This window comes from Meles meles, chromosome 18 (genome assembly GCF_922984935.1).
Source record: "Meles meles chromosome 18, mMelMel3.1 paternal haplotype, whole genome shotgun sequence".
NCBI classification, from domain to species: Eukaryota; Metazoa; Chordata; class Mammalia; order Carnivora; family Mustelidae; genus Meles; species Meles meles.
Window position 1 is genome coordinate 31,623,994 of NC_060083.1, and position 13,682 is coordinate 31,637,675.

The following is a 13,682-nucleotide window of genomic DNA, read 5'->3' on the forward strand; positions in this document are numbered from 1 at the left end:
TTGATTGATCACCTTCTCTGAGCTCCTGGACCAATAGTCTGCAGTAAAAACAGATATTTGTGTACTGCCTTCTCCTCTCCTCCTCCTCCTCCCCCGCTATCCTTTTCTTTATCTCTTCTCTCTCCCTCATATTTCATATGTATAATCTCTTCAAGAAAACTACAAATTCCTTACTCGGCACTGTTCATTAAAAATATGTTGAGCAGGGCGCCTGGGTGGCTCAGTGGGTTAAGCCGCTGCCTTCGGCTCAGGTCATGATCTCAGGGTCCTGGGATCGAGTCCCACATCGGGCTCTCTGCTCAGCGGGGAGCCTGCTTCCCTCTCTCTCTCTCTCCCTGCCTCTCTGTCTACTTGTGATCTCTCTCTGTCAAATAAATAAATAAAATCTTTAAAAAAAAAATATGTTGAGCATTCTATAGGCAGATTGATGTTTTGCTTTGGCTCTCAATTAAAAATCATCTGTTAGGTGCCTGGGTGGCTCAGTGGGTTAAGCCTCTGCCTTTGGCTCAGGGCATAATCTCAGGGTCCTGTAATTGAGTCCTTTTTCTGGCTCTCTGCTCAGCGGGGAGCCTGCTTCCCCCCAACCCCTCCCCCGCCTGCTTCTCTGCCTACTTGTGATTTCTCTCTGCCAAATAAATAAATAAAATCTTTTAAAAAAATAAATATCAACTGTCATCTGTCATCTTCTTTGGGCATTTGACTCACAAAAGGTCCACTCTGAAGTAGGGTGATAAAGAACTTTATGCTTCATTCAGCCATCTGTTATTTTGGCAGGTTCTAAGTGCCAGATAGCTTGCCAGGTCCCCTTCTAGGCATCCGAATATAAATAAGATAGACATAGTCTCTGCCCTGGAGGAGCTCCCCATCTAGCGAGAAAGGCTGGCGTAATCCAACCCAAAGGCAGGTGCTGGGCACTGGGGAGGCAAAGAGGGGTGAGAAGGGATTGCAGAGGAGGGGTCTTTAGAATGAGTTTGACTCAACAAAACAAGTGGCTTCTTCCATCAGTGAAACACAGGCTTAATCTTGGAAGTGATTGAACTTCATGAGTCTTTTGAGCTCAATACATGTGTCAATTACCATGTTTATGTCTTATAGAAAAGACTGTCTGCATTTACTGGGGCTGGTTCCTCCAGCATTGCTAAGTCACCTGACATATCGTCCCATGCCACCCAGAGAAGGAGCCTGCCGAAAGGTAACCTGTGTTTAATATCAAAATAGAACAACAACAACAGCAAAATCCAATTTAAGGGAACCTTAGTCTCATCTTTGATGCTACATTAGATTCAAATAGAAATGCTATTTTCCCTCTGATTATAAAAGTAAAACATACTCATTAAACTTAGAGAATCAAAAAGAGCTATAAAAAAGCCTATCATTTAATTCTACCACCAGTTTTTTAACTTCTTGTATTATTTTGGTATGTATCTTTTTCATCTTTTTTTTTTTTTAATAAACTCTCTGCCCAACGTGGGGCTCAAACTCAAGACCCCAAGATGAAGGGTTGCATGCTGTACTGACTGAGCCAGCCAGGCACCCCTCTAATTTCATATTTCTAGAAATATACAAAAATGTATATATTTTTAGCATAGTTGAGATCATAATTGTGTGTCAGCTCTGGGCTTTTTTTTTTCTTTGATGCTATATTTTGAGGATTTCCCCTTGGTCAGTGGAAGCTACAATAGTTCATTCTATATATGTTGCTGAGCCATGCCCTTGTGTTGAAGATTTATATTATTTTCTAATTTTTGCTCTTTGTACAAAAATCTTTGTACCTCTGATACCTTTCTCAGGATAGATTCTTAGGAGATAGTTTTCAAATCAAAAGATATGAGACTATTAACAGCCCTCGAGGTGTGTTGCCTTTGCTATACTAATTTTAATGTCTTATGTTTTGGCACAGTTCTTGGATTTTGTGAATTACGCTGAGGGGTTTTGGTTAGTGTTACAACTGAGCAGTTAAGGAAAGGCCCAAAGAATGATGCTACTTGCTTTGTATACCTTGGCCTGATAATCTATAGAGAAAGACCTCCCACTTTGTGTTTTGTTCATTTTGAGTGGTCCAGAGCCTCTGTATCCCTCTGGGAGCCCCCAGCCACTTAGTAAGAATTTGTACCTCATGTACCCCAATATCCTTGAGGAGGAAAGGACACGGATCAGGCAGTACGCAGGTGGGTATGGGGCAAAGTAGGAAAGGGTTTGTAGTAAAAGGGGGAGTAAACCCATTCACGTGTTAGGAGGTCTCAGGTAGGACTGCTAATGTGAAAGGCCGTCTCCCTGCCTTAGTTTGTTTTACTGTTGAGAGGTCCTAAGTCCATGTGGAAGCTGTGAAAATCCAGTTCAGGGCCAGGAAGGTATTAAGTCATTTCCCCCTTTATCTTTTTTAAGCACTAGTAGAAGCCATTTCACAGCATCACATTGATGAGCTACCACCGCCATCTCAGGAGCTGCTTGACGAAATTGGTAAGGGATGTTCAATACCGAATGTGATCCGTGGCCTCGTTTGTTATGGTCACTGACCACAGTGTGGTTCTTTGTCTCATGTGTAAGCACAGGTACAAAAGCCTCTCAGAAGGTCTGATAGATGTACAATTCAGTAAGGAGCGGTTTTCCAATGAAATGGACCTTGCACTACTACTGAAACCTGGCTAGGATAGTTAGCCTGTGTCTGTTGTCATTTTGTTATTTAAAGGACCTATGGTAATGATTCTAAGAGAAATAACAATATTTGAGTGGTTTATTATGATGGAATTCTTTTATTAAAGGAATTTTTCACTTCCTTTTTGAACCAAACCAACCATAATTTGGAGGCGTGATGTCTGGCTACTGAGGCCAAGACATCCTGTACTTTTCAGTTTTGCCATTAGCGGTAGGTATTAAAGGTGTTGGGATCATGCATGAGTTACTTTCCTAGTGGCACAAGAACTAGGGTGGAACCAGTCAGAGCTGCCAGAACCTTCCTTAGTTTCTTTTTCTGTACTCACGGGCCATTCTTACCTCATCACACCTCTCCTCCAGTTCCACAGGGTCACAGGGTTGTTGGGTTAAGCTCTTAGGGCTCCCACCCCTACACCCTTTCCTTCTATAGAAATCCCCAGGAGTCTTTGCAAATTCCTTCTCTCTAGTTGCTTTTCTTAGTATAGCAATAGAACTGCTGCTTGTAAGAGTAGAGGTCACCTACACATGTCCAGCTCAGGTAAATTCTCAGTGTCATTTGTTCTTGGTCATGACTTACAGCAGGATTTGTAGGATCCTTTGCAGTTTGACCTTAGCGATACTTTTCCTCTGCATCCTGCTGTCTTCTCTCTTAGTCACCATATGGACTCCCCCATTTCAGCAGCTGTTAGCAGGCTTCCTCCTGGGCTCCAGCCTCATGGCACAGCTGTACCACAGTATACGCTGCAGAAACCCTCCCTCATTTTACATATGGGAATTATCTGGACCAGGTTTCTAGGTGATGTCTGCACTTTGACATGAGTCAGTAATTTCCCATAAAGACAAAAGCACAAGGGCACCTGGCACCCACGCAATTATTGTATATTATTCTGTTGTTCCACTTCAAGAGAGCTTTGGGGAGTGCCCTGGTGCTGACACCTGTTCTTTTGGAGGACCCACATTCAAAGCTCTAGTCTTCTGACAAGGGCCTAAAGGGGAGGATCCTCTTGAACCCTAGGATAAAGATGATCCTTTAAGATCAACAGGGGACTACTTTAAACAAGGATAAAAATGGATTTTTAAATTTCAGATTATTTGAAATGATCAGATGGGGCCCCTTGATGCCCAGGAGCGGCAGGAAGGGCCTACTTCCTGACCTGCAGGAAGAGAGAGCCCTGTGCCTGCACACAATAGGGCTGCATCAGGGAACCATGGTCCCTGTGTGTGCTGCCTCCCAGCTATCTTCCTGCTTTGCTCTGGGAGCACTTGAAGCATACTGTAAAGCTAGCAAATGCAAAGCAGTGTGCGGGGTCTAGCAGACACTTGTCTTGGTCTTGTGGTCAATTCTTTAGGAACTAGAAATTATGGATTATTCTTTGTCTTCTGTCTTTTCATAAACTTAGTAAAAATATGAAATATAGACTACAGAGGTGGGGAAAATTGGAAGTTGCTTTGATGTTGTTCCATACTATTTAAGAGAGAATAAAATGCAGATTAGGAGCATAGATCTTAGAGCTGGACCATCTAGGTTCAAATCCCAGCTCTGCATCTTACTCTCTATGTGATGCCAGGCAAGGTCCTCAACCTTTATTTACCTTCATTTCCTCATCCGCTAAACAGGATTGGCAATCACATGATTAGTCTTGTAGGATTGTTGTGAAGATTGCAAACATTAATCTTGAATGAATGTGTGTAAGTTAAAAACAGTACCTGCCACGTAGGGCTCTGCAAATGTGACCTATCATCGTTACCATTTTTGTTTTTTTTTACTGTTGGAGGGAATTGAACAACATATACCAGAGGTTCTCAAACTTTACCAACTGTCAGAATAACCTGGAGGGCTTGTAAAATATGATTGCTTGGCCCCACCCCCAGAATTTCTGACTCAGTAGGTCTGCAATGAGGCCTGAGAATTTGCACATCTAAGTCAGAGTATGCTGAGTATAACTGAGTGAGTATACTGAGGCTGATCCGAGGGCTGCCCTTTGAGAACCACTGCCCTAGAGAATGGTGTGATATGTAAAGGAAGGAGTAAGTTGCCTTCTGTTTTTGTATAATTGTGACAGAGCACTTGAAGAAGCAGCAGGCCTCATCCACAGTGTTGGGGGAGAACACAGCAAGTCATCTAGGCATCACTGCAAAAGGTAAGCCAACTACCTAGGTCCTTTTCATCAGGGCCTTGCTGTAACACTGTCTTTGGCAGCACATTGGTACATCTGGGGTCCTGCGGACCTTGAAGTCAGGGACACTTCCACCTCAGTTGCCACTTTTGTACTGCAAGTGATTTCATGTCTCTGAGCCTCAGTCATCCTCATCTGTAAAATGTGGAAGATAATTCCTGCCTCCTGAGGTATGCACAGTGCCTGCTACATTGTAAGATAGTGAACAAACCTTCCCTTCATAGGACTGCTGGCAGGATGAAATGAGGTAACATTATGAAAGCTTGGCATAGATTAAAGGGTACTACACTTCCCCACCCACATTCTTTCCTTGGGACTTCAACCTAGAAACATCTAACAAGTAAGATCAGGGTAGTCCCCCAATGTAAATCGGGCAATTTGTTTCCAGGGTCTCCTGCCTCTTCTATGTGCCCTTTCTTTCTTCCGCTTCTTCTGCTTCCTCTGTCTCTCTTGAGTCTTGGCACAGGTAAGGTTTCCTGTTGCTTCACCTGGCATCAGAGAGCTCCCAAGACCCCAGAAGCAGCTGCTGTGAATGCAGGTGCCCTGTGGACTGCCACCTGGTCTTTGGCTCTCCTGGGAAGAAGTCGTGCAATGCATACTTCAGTGTACTGAAGTACTGATTAGCCTTAAATTTTTTGCACTCCATTTTAAGGCAGGCTTTCTCAATTGTTTTTTTTGATGTTGTTCTAATAAAGTCTTTCAACTGTTTTTAGATCAAAGGCACTTAGAAGAACAAGAAACTAACTGTGAAAAAGAAGATAGCAGTATGCTTTGGACCAAAGAAACTCAGGATCTAGAAGAGGACACAGAGAGGTAACAGAAAAAGCTGAATTTCTGAAAGGATTTCGTATACCATATCAGTTTGCATTAGTTTGTCTTCTGATATTGACAAATAAGACGGGAAGAAAAGGTCTTTCTTCGTATTGTCCTAATAGCCCCTACTCCTGAAAGTTTTTTGTTTTTAATTACCATTGTGATAAGATAAACATAACAGTTCAGTAGTGTTAAGTATATTCACATTGTTGTGCAACCAGTCTCTTGAACTTATTCGTCTTACAAAACTGAAACTCTGTACTCGTTAAAAACCAACTGCCCATTCCCCCTTTCCTCAATTCCTAGCAATCTCTGTCCTACTTTCTGCTTCTATGAGTTTGACTCCTCTTGATACTTCATAAAGTGAAGTCATTCATTATTTATCTTTTGTAACTGGTTTATTTCACTTAGCATAATATCCTCAGGGTTCATCCATGCAACATGGTCAGAATTTCCTTCTTCTTCTTCTTCCTCTTCTTTTTTTTTTTTTTTAACTATTTTATTTATTTGAGAGAGAGAGAGAGCCACACAAGCAAGGGGGAGCAGCAGAGGGAGGGGGAGATCAGGCTCTCTGCTGAGCAGGGAGCCTGATGTGGGGCCCAATCCCAGGGCCCAGGATCATGACCTGAGCTGAAGGCAGACGCTTAACTGAACCACCCAGGTGCCCCAGAATTTCCTTCTTTTTTAAGGCTGAATTCCTTTGTGTGTGTGTGTGTGTGTGTGTGTGTGTGTGTGTGTTACATTTTGTTAATCCATTCATTTATTTGCCTACTTTTTCTACCTTTTCTACATCTACCTTTTGCCTACTGTGAATAATGTTTCTATGAACATGGGTGTACAAATATCTCTTCTGGATATCCTGCTTTCAATTATTTTGGATATGTACCCTGAAGTGGTATTGCTGGATCACATGGTAAATCTATTTTTAATTTTTTGAGGAAATACCATACTGTTTTCCACAGCAGCTGCACCATTTTACATTCCTACCAACAGTGCACAAGGGCTCCAGTTTCTTCACATCCTTGCCAATACTTATTTTCTATTTTTTTTTTTTTTTTGATAGTAGCCTCTCTAATGGAATGAGTATGAGGTGATATCTCATGGTTTTGATTTGTATTTCCCCAGTGATGAGTGATGTCGAGCAACTTTTCCTATGGTCCATGGCCATTTGTAGATTTTCTCTGGAGAAATAACTATTCAAGTCCTTTGCCCATTTTTTAATGGGATTTTTTTTCTTGTCAAGTTGCTTTTTTTCTGTTTTTGTTTGTTTTTACTTCATTTTGTGAGGTGAACATAGGTTTCAGCTTTTTTCAAAAATGTTTCAATTAAAGGCCTCGGAAGAGAATTTTTAGATCGTTGTAGCCAAATAAGAGAAAAATGGGGGCTATCATCCAGACAGTTGAGTCTAAAAACACAAGGTTGCCTCAAAAAATCCTATTCCATTCCTGATTTAGGGCTCTCCTTTGACCCATGCTGTAAGGTAAACCACTTGAGTTCACCTCTCATGCCTTCTGACTTCTCTTGCCTTGTTCCATCATTCAGGAATAGGACCGGTGTGAGGTGAGTGAGACACACTCCTTGGGCACAGAGTTGAAGGAGATGACACCAAAAAATGCAGGAGTTGGGGGCACCTGGGTGGCTCACTTGGTTAAGTGTCTGCCTTCAGCTCAGGTCATGATCTCAAGAGTCCTGGGATTGAGCCCTGCATCAGGCTCCCTGCTCAGCAGAGAGCCTGCTTCTCCCTCTCCCTCTGCTTGCTGTTCTGCCTACTTGTGCTCTCTATCTCTCTGTCAAATAAATAAAGTCTTTATTTTTAAAAAACACAGAAGTCAAGATAAATTATTTTAATGTGTATTTTTAAAAATGAAAATTGATGCCAAAAAATCCACGATGAGCAAAATGTCTAAAATTTGAAGAAAAAGAGGATCTGAATCTATCCTTGTACCATTCACCTTATCCCAGTCCTGGTCCTGGGAATCCTTAGGGTAGCCTGCAGAATTCTTTCAGCTGCAGATGATAGAAAACCCCACCATTGTGCTTTGATGGGCTTGTCTCACACAAGAGGCAGTCCCACTGGTTGGCAGGGCATGCCTGGTGTAGCAGCTTGGTGATGCGACCAGGGACTTAGGCTCTTTGATATTCTTGCTTTGCCACCATAGCATGTTGACCTTTATTTTCAGACTTGTCACCTCCTCGTTGCAAAATGACTGCTATCCACACACCAGGCAGAGATAAAAGGGTGGGGCGAAGGAATATTGTGACTCTGCCCTTTTTATCAGGAGAGCAGTAACTTTCCCAGAAGCCCTCCCCAGCAGTGCCCACTTACATCTCAGTGGCCAAATGTGATGCGTGACCACCCTCAGTTGTAAGGGAGACTATAAATTGGGTTTTTAGCTTTTTAGCTGCTATAGAAGAGGAAGGCAAGGAAGAAGAGTGCTATGAATATCTTTTAGATAGTGAATCCAGTTTCTGTCACACTCTGCAAGGGCTAAATTATTCTGTGTAAGGAAGGAAAAGAAAGACTTGTAAGGGAAGTCTGGGAAGTAGAGGAGGAGACTGGAGTCCTGGGACCTGCAAGGAAGGTCCTTCCTGGGGAGACAGAAAAAAACAAAGAGGCAAAGGGGGAGTTCTTTAAAGTTTTAGTTATCTTTTTTCTAGGGATGCCTGGGAGGCTCCGTCAATTAAGCATTTGCCTTAGTCTCAGGCCATGATCCCAGGGTCCTGGGATCAAGTCCTGCTGTTGGGCTCCTTACTGAGTGGGGATCCTGCTGCTTCTGTCTGCTGTTCCCTTGCTTGTGTGCTCGCGCGCTCTCTCTCTCTTTCTCACTGATAAGTAAATAAATAATCTTTAAAAAATAATAATTTCAAAAAAGAAATCTTTTTTCTGTAATGTATGATATAAATCGCGCCCTTCCATCTCCCTAGAACACCTTCAGTAAAAATGTACATCATTATTCAAGCAAAAGAAGACGATTAGCTCAAAAAGTCCAAGTTAAATTTGGTTGTATAAAGTGCTTTGCTCGTGATCCAAAGTTAGATGCTATTACTGTTTTCCGAAAGGGCTGGCTGTACTGGACACAGATAGAGGCCCACAGAGCGACTTCTCAGGCCTTCCGAAAACTCTCTCTGCATCCTGTATCCTCAGAGGTAGTTCTTCGTCCAAAGTTGTTGTAGGAGTGAGTGTACAATTCTAGCCTCAGGTGGAAATTGACTTAATGACCTGGAATTGAGGCTGAGTCTAACATTGGACTTTGGGAGATAACTATTCTTAGGGGTTATCTCCTAAGAAGGAGGCTTTTGGTCAAGGGCCTAAAGAAGAGTTTGGTCTACATTTAAATCAGATCTAAGTGACCTCTGCTGCTCTAGATACAATATCACCGAGCTCTCATTTTCTCATGTGTACAGTGAAAGCACTGGTTTGAAGGGCCTTTCCCACTCTAAAACACTTTGCCTCCTTGTCATGGGACAAGAATTGTCTCAAATCTCTGCACTTGCCCTTGTACAGAGCTCACTCTACTCTCGATGAGGACCTAGAAAGATGGCTACAGCCCCCCGAGGACAGCCCGGAGCTACAAGATCTCCCTGGAGGCTCTACAAGGTTATTGTTCTCCCATCAGAGGATCATTTTCTTCTTTTTCAGGAAGGAGGTCTAGATTTTAGGTTTTTTTAAAAAATACCTTGACTCCTTAAAGAATGAGTGTCTGGTGATGTTATTACATTGCTGTTGTTAAGCCAGCCTTGACTCCTGTCTGCCCCTCTTCCTCCAACCACCTACAGTGCTCAAGATACTGATTCCCAGATTGATATCAGTATAGAGAGGCCTCTAAGATGGCTGTACCTTGGCCCTGTCACCTTCAATATTTCATCAGTCATTTGAATTAAATCAGAAAAGGCATGCTTATCAAATTTTTAGATAACACAAATTAAGAATGAATGCTAATGTGATAGGTGGTAGACTATGGATTCAAAATAGTCTTGACAGGTGGAAATGTTAGATTTCTCTAAAAGATGAAGGTTAGCATTGAACTGTGTAGAATGCAAGGGATCTGGCCAAATGGAGAATTTTTGACTGGAAGCTCCTCCTCACTGTAATTTCATTGGAGGGAGGAAGTTGTGTCTTATTTTTATATGCTCAGCATTCAGCATGGATTTCGAGACATGGTAAGAATTCAAGAAATTTTTCTTGAAGAGTCCATAAGTAGTGACTCCATGAGATCTCAGTTTGATGCTAAAAAGGTCAGTGCAGCATTAATGCTGGACAGACAATTGTATTGTCCAGGCAAGGCGATGTCTCACACTATAGAGAGAGGATTCCTGGGACACAGTGTGGGGTGTCTTTCTGGATGCCATATTTTAAAAGAGATGCTGACAAACAGAAGAGGGTGGCCCTAGAACAGTCAGACGTCTGGAAACCATGTCCTGTGAGAAGAGCTGAAGGAGCTGGAGAGGCTTAGCCTGAGAAGCACAGATGGGGTAGAGGAATTGATAGCTGCCCCCAAACACCAGAGATACTATAAAGTGAAGAGAGTGTGCTTACTCTCTTCTGCCCCAAAGGACAGAGCTAGTGACTAGAAACTGCAGAGTTAGGTATTTTCTATTTATCAAAGCATATGCTTTCTAAGAGCCATAGCTTTTTGATAGAGAAAACAACTACCTTTACACTCCCTTGACCGGGAGCTCCTCCCACTCAAGCGCAGGCTAGACAACACTGGGTCCAGACATTTGGCTGGAGGTAGAAAAGAGCCTGAAGGCTTCCTCCAATTCTAGAGTCTATAATTCTGTTAGTGATGAGAGATTAGGAGGGAAAAATCCTTTTTGCTCTAGCTGGCTTTATTTTCTCTCTTGTTTTACATATTTTGTTTTGGATATTTAGCTAATGAAAACAGAAGAAAAATCCCTAAACAGTGTCAAGTTAGTTGAGCCGGCATCTTTTGAGCACTGACAGTGAGCCAGGTGCTGTGCCGAAGCAGAGGGGTGGATGTCTCTGCCCTTCAGGAGCTTACCGTTGCGTGGGGCAGGTGCTTTCTGCTTACTAGTTTGGCAAACATGGTCTTTAAAATCATTAGATACTTCAATCGGATACTTCAGAGAGAGTTTCAGGAAATAAAGTGAGATAATGAAATAAATGGTGGTTATAAAAAGGGCACCAATTAGAACATAAGTGAAATGCTTTGTGGGGGTTGGGTGGAGGTGAGTAATGTAGCCTAGACGTTGAGAGCAGAGTCTGAGACGGACTGCTTGGGTTGGATCCCAGTTCCAGGACTTAGTGAGGCCTTAACTTACTTCTCTGTGCCTCAGTTTCCCCATCACTTAATGGGGATGGTAATGGTAATGGTGACTACCTCATATAGTAGTAATAAGAATTAAATGCGTTAATGTACATTACCGCACACAAGCCAATGCCTGGCCACTAGTGCTATCTATTGTGATTTCTTTGGAACAGTCCTGTTCTCCTGGCCATTTTGCATATAGTTTGATGCTCAAAATCATTGTCATTGAAGGGAGGAAAATATCAAGGATCAAGAAGCTGGTGAAAAGAAGAGAAAAGAAGAAGAAAGGATCAAATCAGAGAGAAGGAAATCAGACAGCTTTTTAGGAACTTCTGAAGAAGGTATGAATGAATGATTGTTTAGCTTGGAGTCTTTGGGCTGTGATGAACATCTGAGTTATTTAGAAATATTTAGAAATTATTTAGAAATATACCTAATCCTTCTATGTTTTTCTCCTGTAGTTCAGCCTACGTTTTCTGTTAATTGCCAGTCATATCTTCATCACAAAACCATAACAACATCCAATTCTATTTCTAAGCAAGCCTTTGGCTAGTCTCCTCATCTTATCTTGCACACTGTCTGGAAAGATGTTTTGCTTCTAATTGTCTAGTGTCTTCAAAGGAGTTCTAAATTTAGCTCACACAGAGGCTGTAGAATCTGATAAGAAATCATAAACTGTGGAAATTAAGTGGAGTCTACAAGTGATGTGAGAAGTATAAATTAATCTTATTTCAAAACTATTTCGACAGAACTTTAGGCATCATTCACAAGTGACACCCCTCTATATTTAAGTTCCTCCTATTTAGGAAGTTAGAAATATTAACTCTTTTAGAATATCTGTTATCCCTTGCATCCCTTCCCTGGGTCATTCTCATTCTCCTCCTTTCTCTGCCCTGTTTTTGCTTTGTGGACTGTATCTCCTGGGCTTCCTGGCCAGCAGGCTTCCCATTGGTCAGTGCACCTCTTCTCTGCATAGAAGTGGTATCCCTCCAGGAGCACAGCTTCTGTAAGGCAGCCTGTCCTTCTCAGTTGCAGCTATCACTGGCTTCCAGTAACTTTCTGTCCCACCTCCTTCTCAGTCCCTTTAGACTTAGGAGTGATAATGGCTTGTGTCTGCTGCTAGTCACTGGATGTCTTGCCATCCCTTGTTTACTCCCTTAACTCTGACTATACCTGTGTAAGTAGTCACCTCATTAAAGGGTTTGGGGTGTACTTGATTTCCTCTGGGACCCTGACTGGCACAAGGCCCAGTGCATGTGAGCATTTAGCTAGCGTTGAATTCACTGAGACCATAACGCAGGGGCTTTGTGAATTAGCATCATTAGTGTCCATTGCTATGACGGGGAGCTGTGGAATCTTAGGAGGGAAGGCCCATTAACCGTGTTTTTAGAAAGATTCTCTCTCTGTAGAAGAAAACGACTGTTGTCCACCCTAAACTAGAGAGAGAACATTGTAATGTGACTTCTAAATACTGGCACACTTTGACCCAGACAATAATCTGGTTGTGTTTTCTTCTTTCTCTATTTCATCAAGAGGAACTAAAACCCTGTTTTTGGAAGCGACTGGGTTGGTCTGAACCATCCAGGTAATGAGTTGGCATATGCTTATAGGTCAAAGTTCACTGTCTGTAGAAATAGGAGCAGACTTTAAACATTCACCAGCATCTGAGTAAACATGAATGATCAAGTTACTGATAGTTTTTTTAAATGATAATGAATTCAAAGTTGCTGGATTTTTTTAATCTGTTAATGTTTATAGTTAATTAAAATATAAGGGGAAATTCATGCCAACTTTGGTAAAATAGTAGCGTCAGCACAAGAGCAGTTTTAGACAGAGGGAGAACAGAACGGTGCTATCAGTTGCTTTGCAGTCATTGTGCATTCCCATGATATGCTAGTTGATTATCTCCTTTGAATTTATACAGATCCAAATCCCTTTCCCTTGAGTTCAGTTGAATAGAAAGAAACTGCTGTTTGTGTCTTTAAAAAACATGTACACCAACTCGAAACTCCTTTTTTTGTTGTTTTTTAAAAAATACACACACAGGATAATCGTGCTGGATCAGAGTGACTTGTCAGACTGATGGGATTTGGATCACAGGTGGACTCCTGGCCAGAGTTTGAGCATCTTGCTCATGAGCTCCAGCCTCTCCTCATCTGCTTCAGTCACCATCAGGGCAGTGACCCCCTAGGTCACCCTTTGTTCAGCCGCCGCAATAGACGGAACCACTGGCCCTGTCTGTTTGCAGCACATTTAAAAATTTATTTTTAGTTCACATTTCTGAAAAGTGAAAGGCAGCTTTTATTGTAAAATTTTCTCATTGTTTCCAGAATGGCTTTTGGTTTTGTTGTTTAAGATTTTTGAAACTTTAACTCCTGTTATATAATAAAATGTTTACTGTTAATACCATTTAGGTTTTAGCTGTGTGAGAGAAATTTCTTTTCTTTTCTTTTTTTAAGATTCCATTTATTGGGGCACCTGGGTGGCTCAGTGGGTTAAGCCTCTGCCTTCAGCTCAGGTCATGATCTCAGGGTCCTGGGATCGAGCCCCGCATCGGGCTCTCTGCTCAGCAGGGAGCCTGCTTTCCCCCTCTCTCTCTATCTGCCTCTCTGCCTACTTGTGATCTCTCTCTGTCAAATAAATAAATAAAATATTTAAAAAAAAAGATTCCATTTATTTATTTGACAGAGAGAGATCACAAGTAGGCAGAGGCAGGCACAGAGAGAGGAGGAAGCAGGCTCCCTGCTAAGCAGAGAGCCTGATGTGG

The 13,682-nt window shown here is 42.1% G+C and overlaps 1 protein-coding gene across 1 annotated transcript in view; it reads left to right on the forward strand.

Annotated features, from left to right (window-relative positions):
• TEX14 (testis expressed 14, intercellular bridge forming factor) overlaps positions 1-13,245 on the forward strand; it is a 64,887-nt gene extending 51,642 nt beyond the window's left edge. Inside the window, exons 25-32 of the mRNA XM_045986249.1 lie at positions 1,096-1,192; positions 2,386-2,460; positions 4,719-4,796; positions 5,546-5,645; positions 9,151-9,243; positions 11,147-11,256; positions 12,449-12,500; positions 12,962-13,245. Of these exons, the coding sequence (XP_045842205.1) occupies positions 1,096-1,192; positions 2,386-2,460; positions 4,719-4,796; positions 5,546-5,645; positions 9,151-9,243; positions 11,147-11,256; positions 12,449-12,500; positions 12,962-12,998 (642 nt within the window). The 3' untranslated portion in view covers positions 12,999-13,245. The remainder of the gene's footprint in view (positions 1-1,095; positions 1,193-2,385; positions 2,461-4,718; positions 4,797-5,545; positions 5,646-9,150; positions 9,244-11,146; positions 11,257-12,448; positions 12,501-12,961) is intronic.
• The last annotated feature ends 437 nt before the right edge of the window (positions 13,246-13,682 follow it).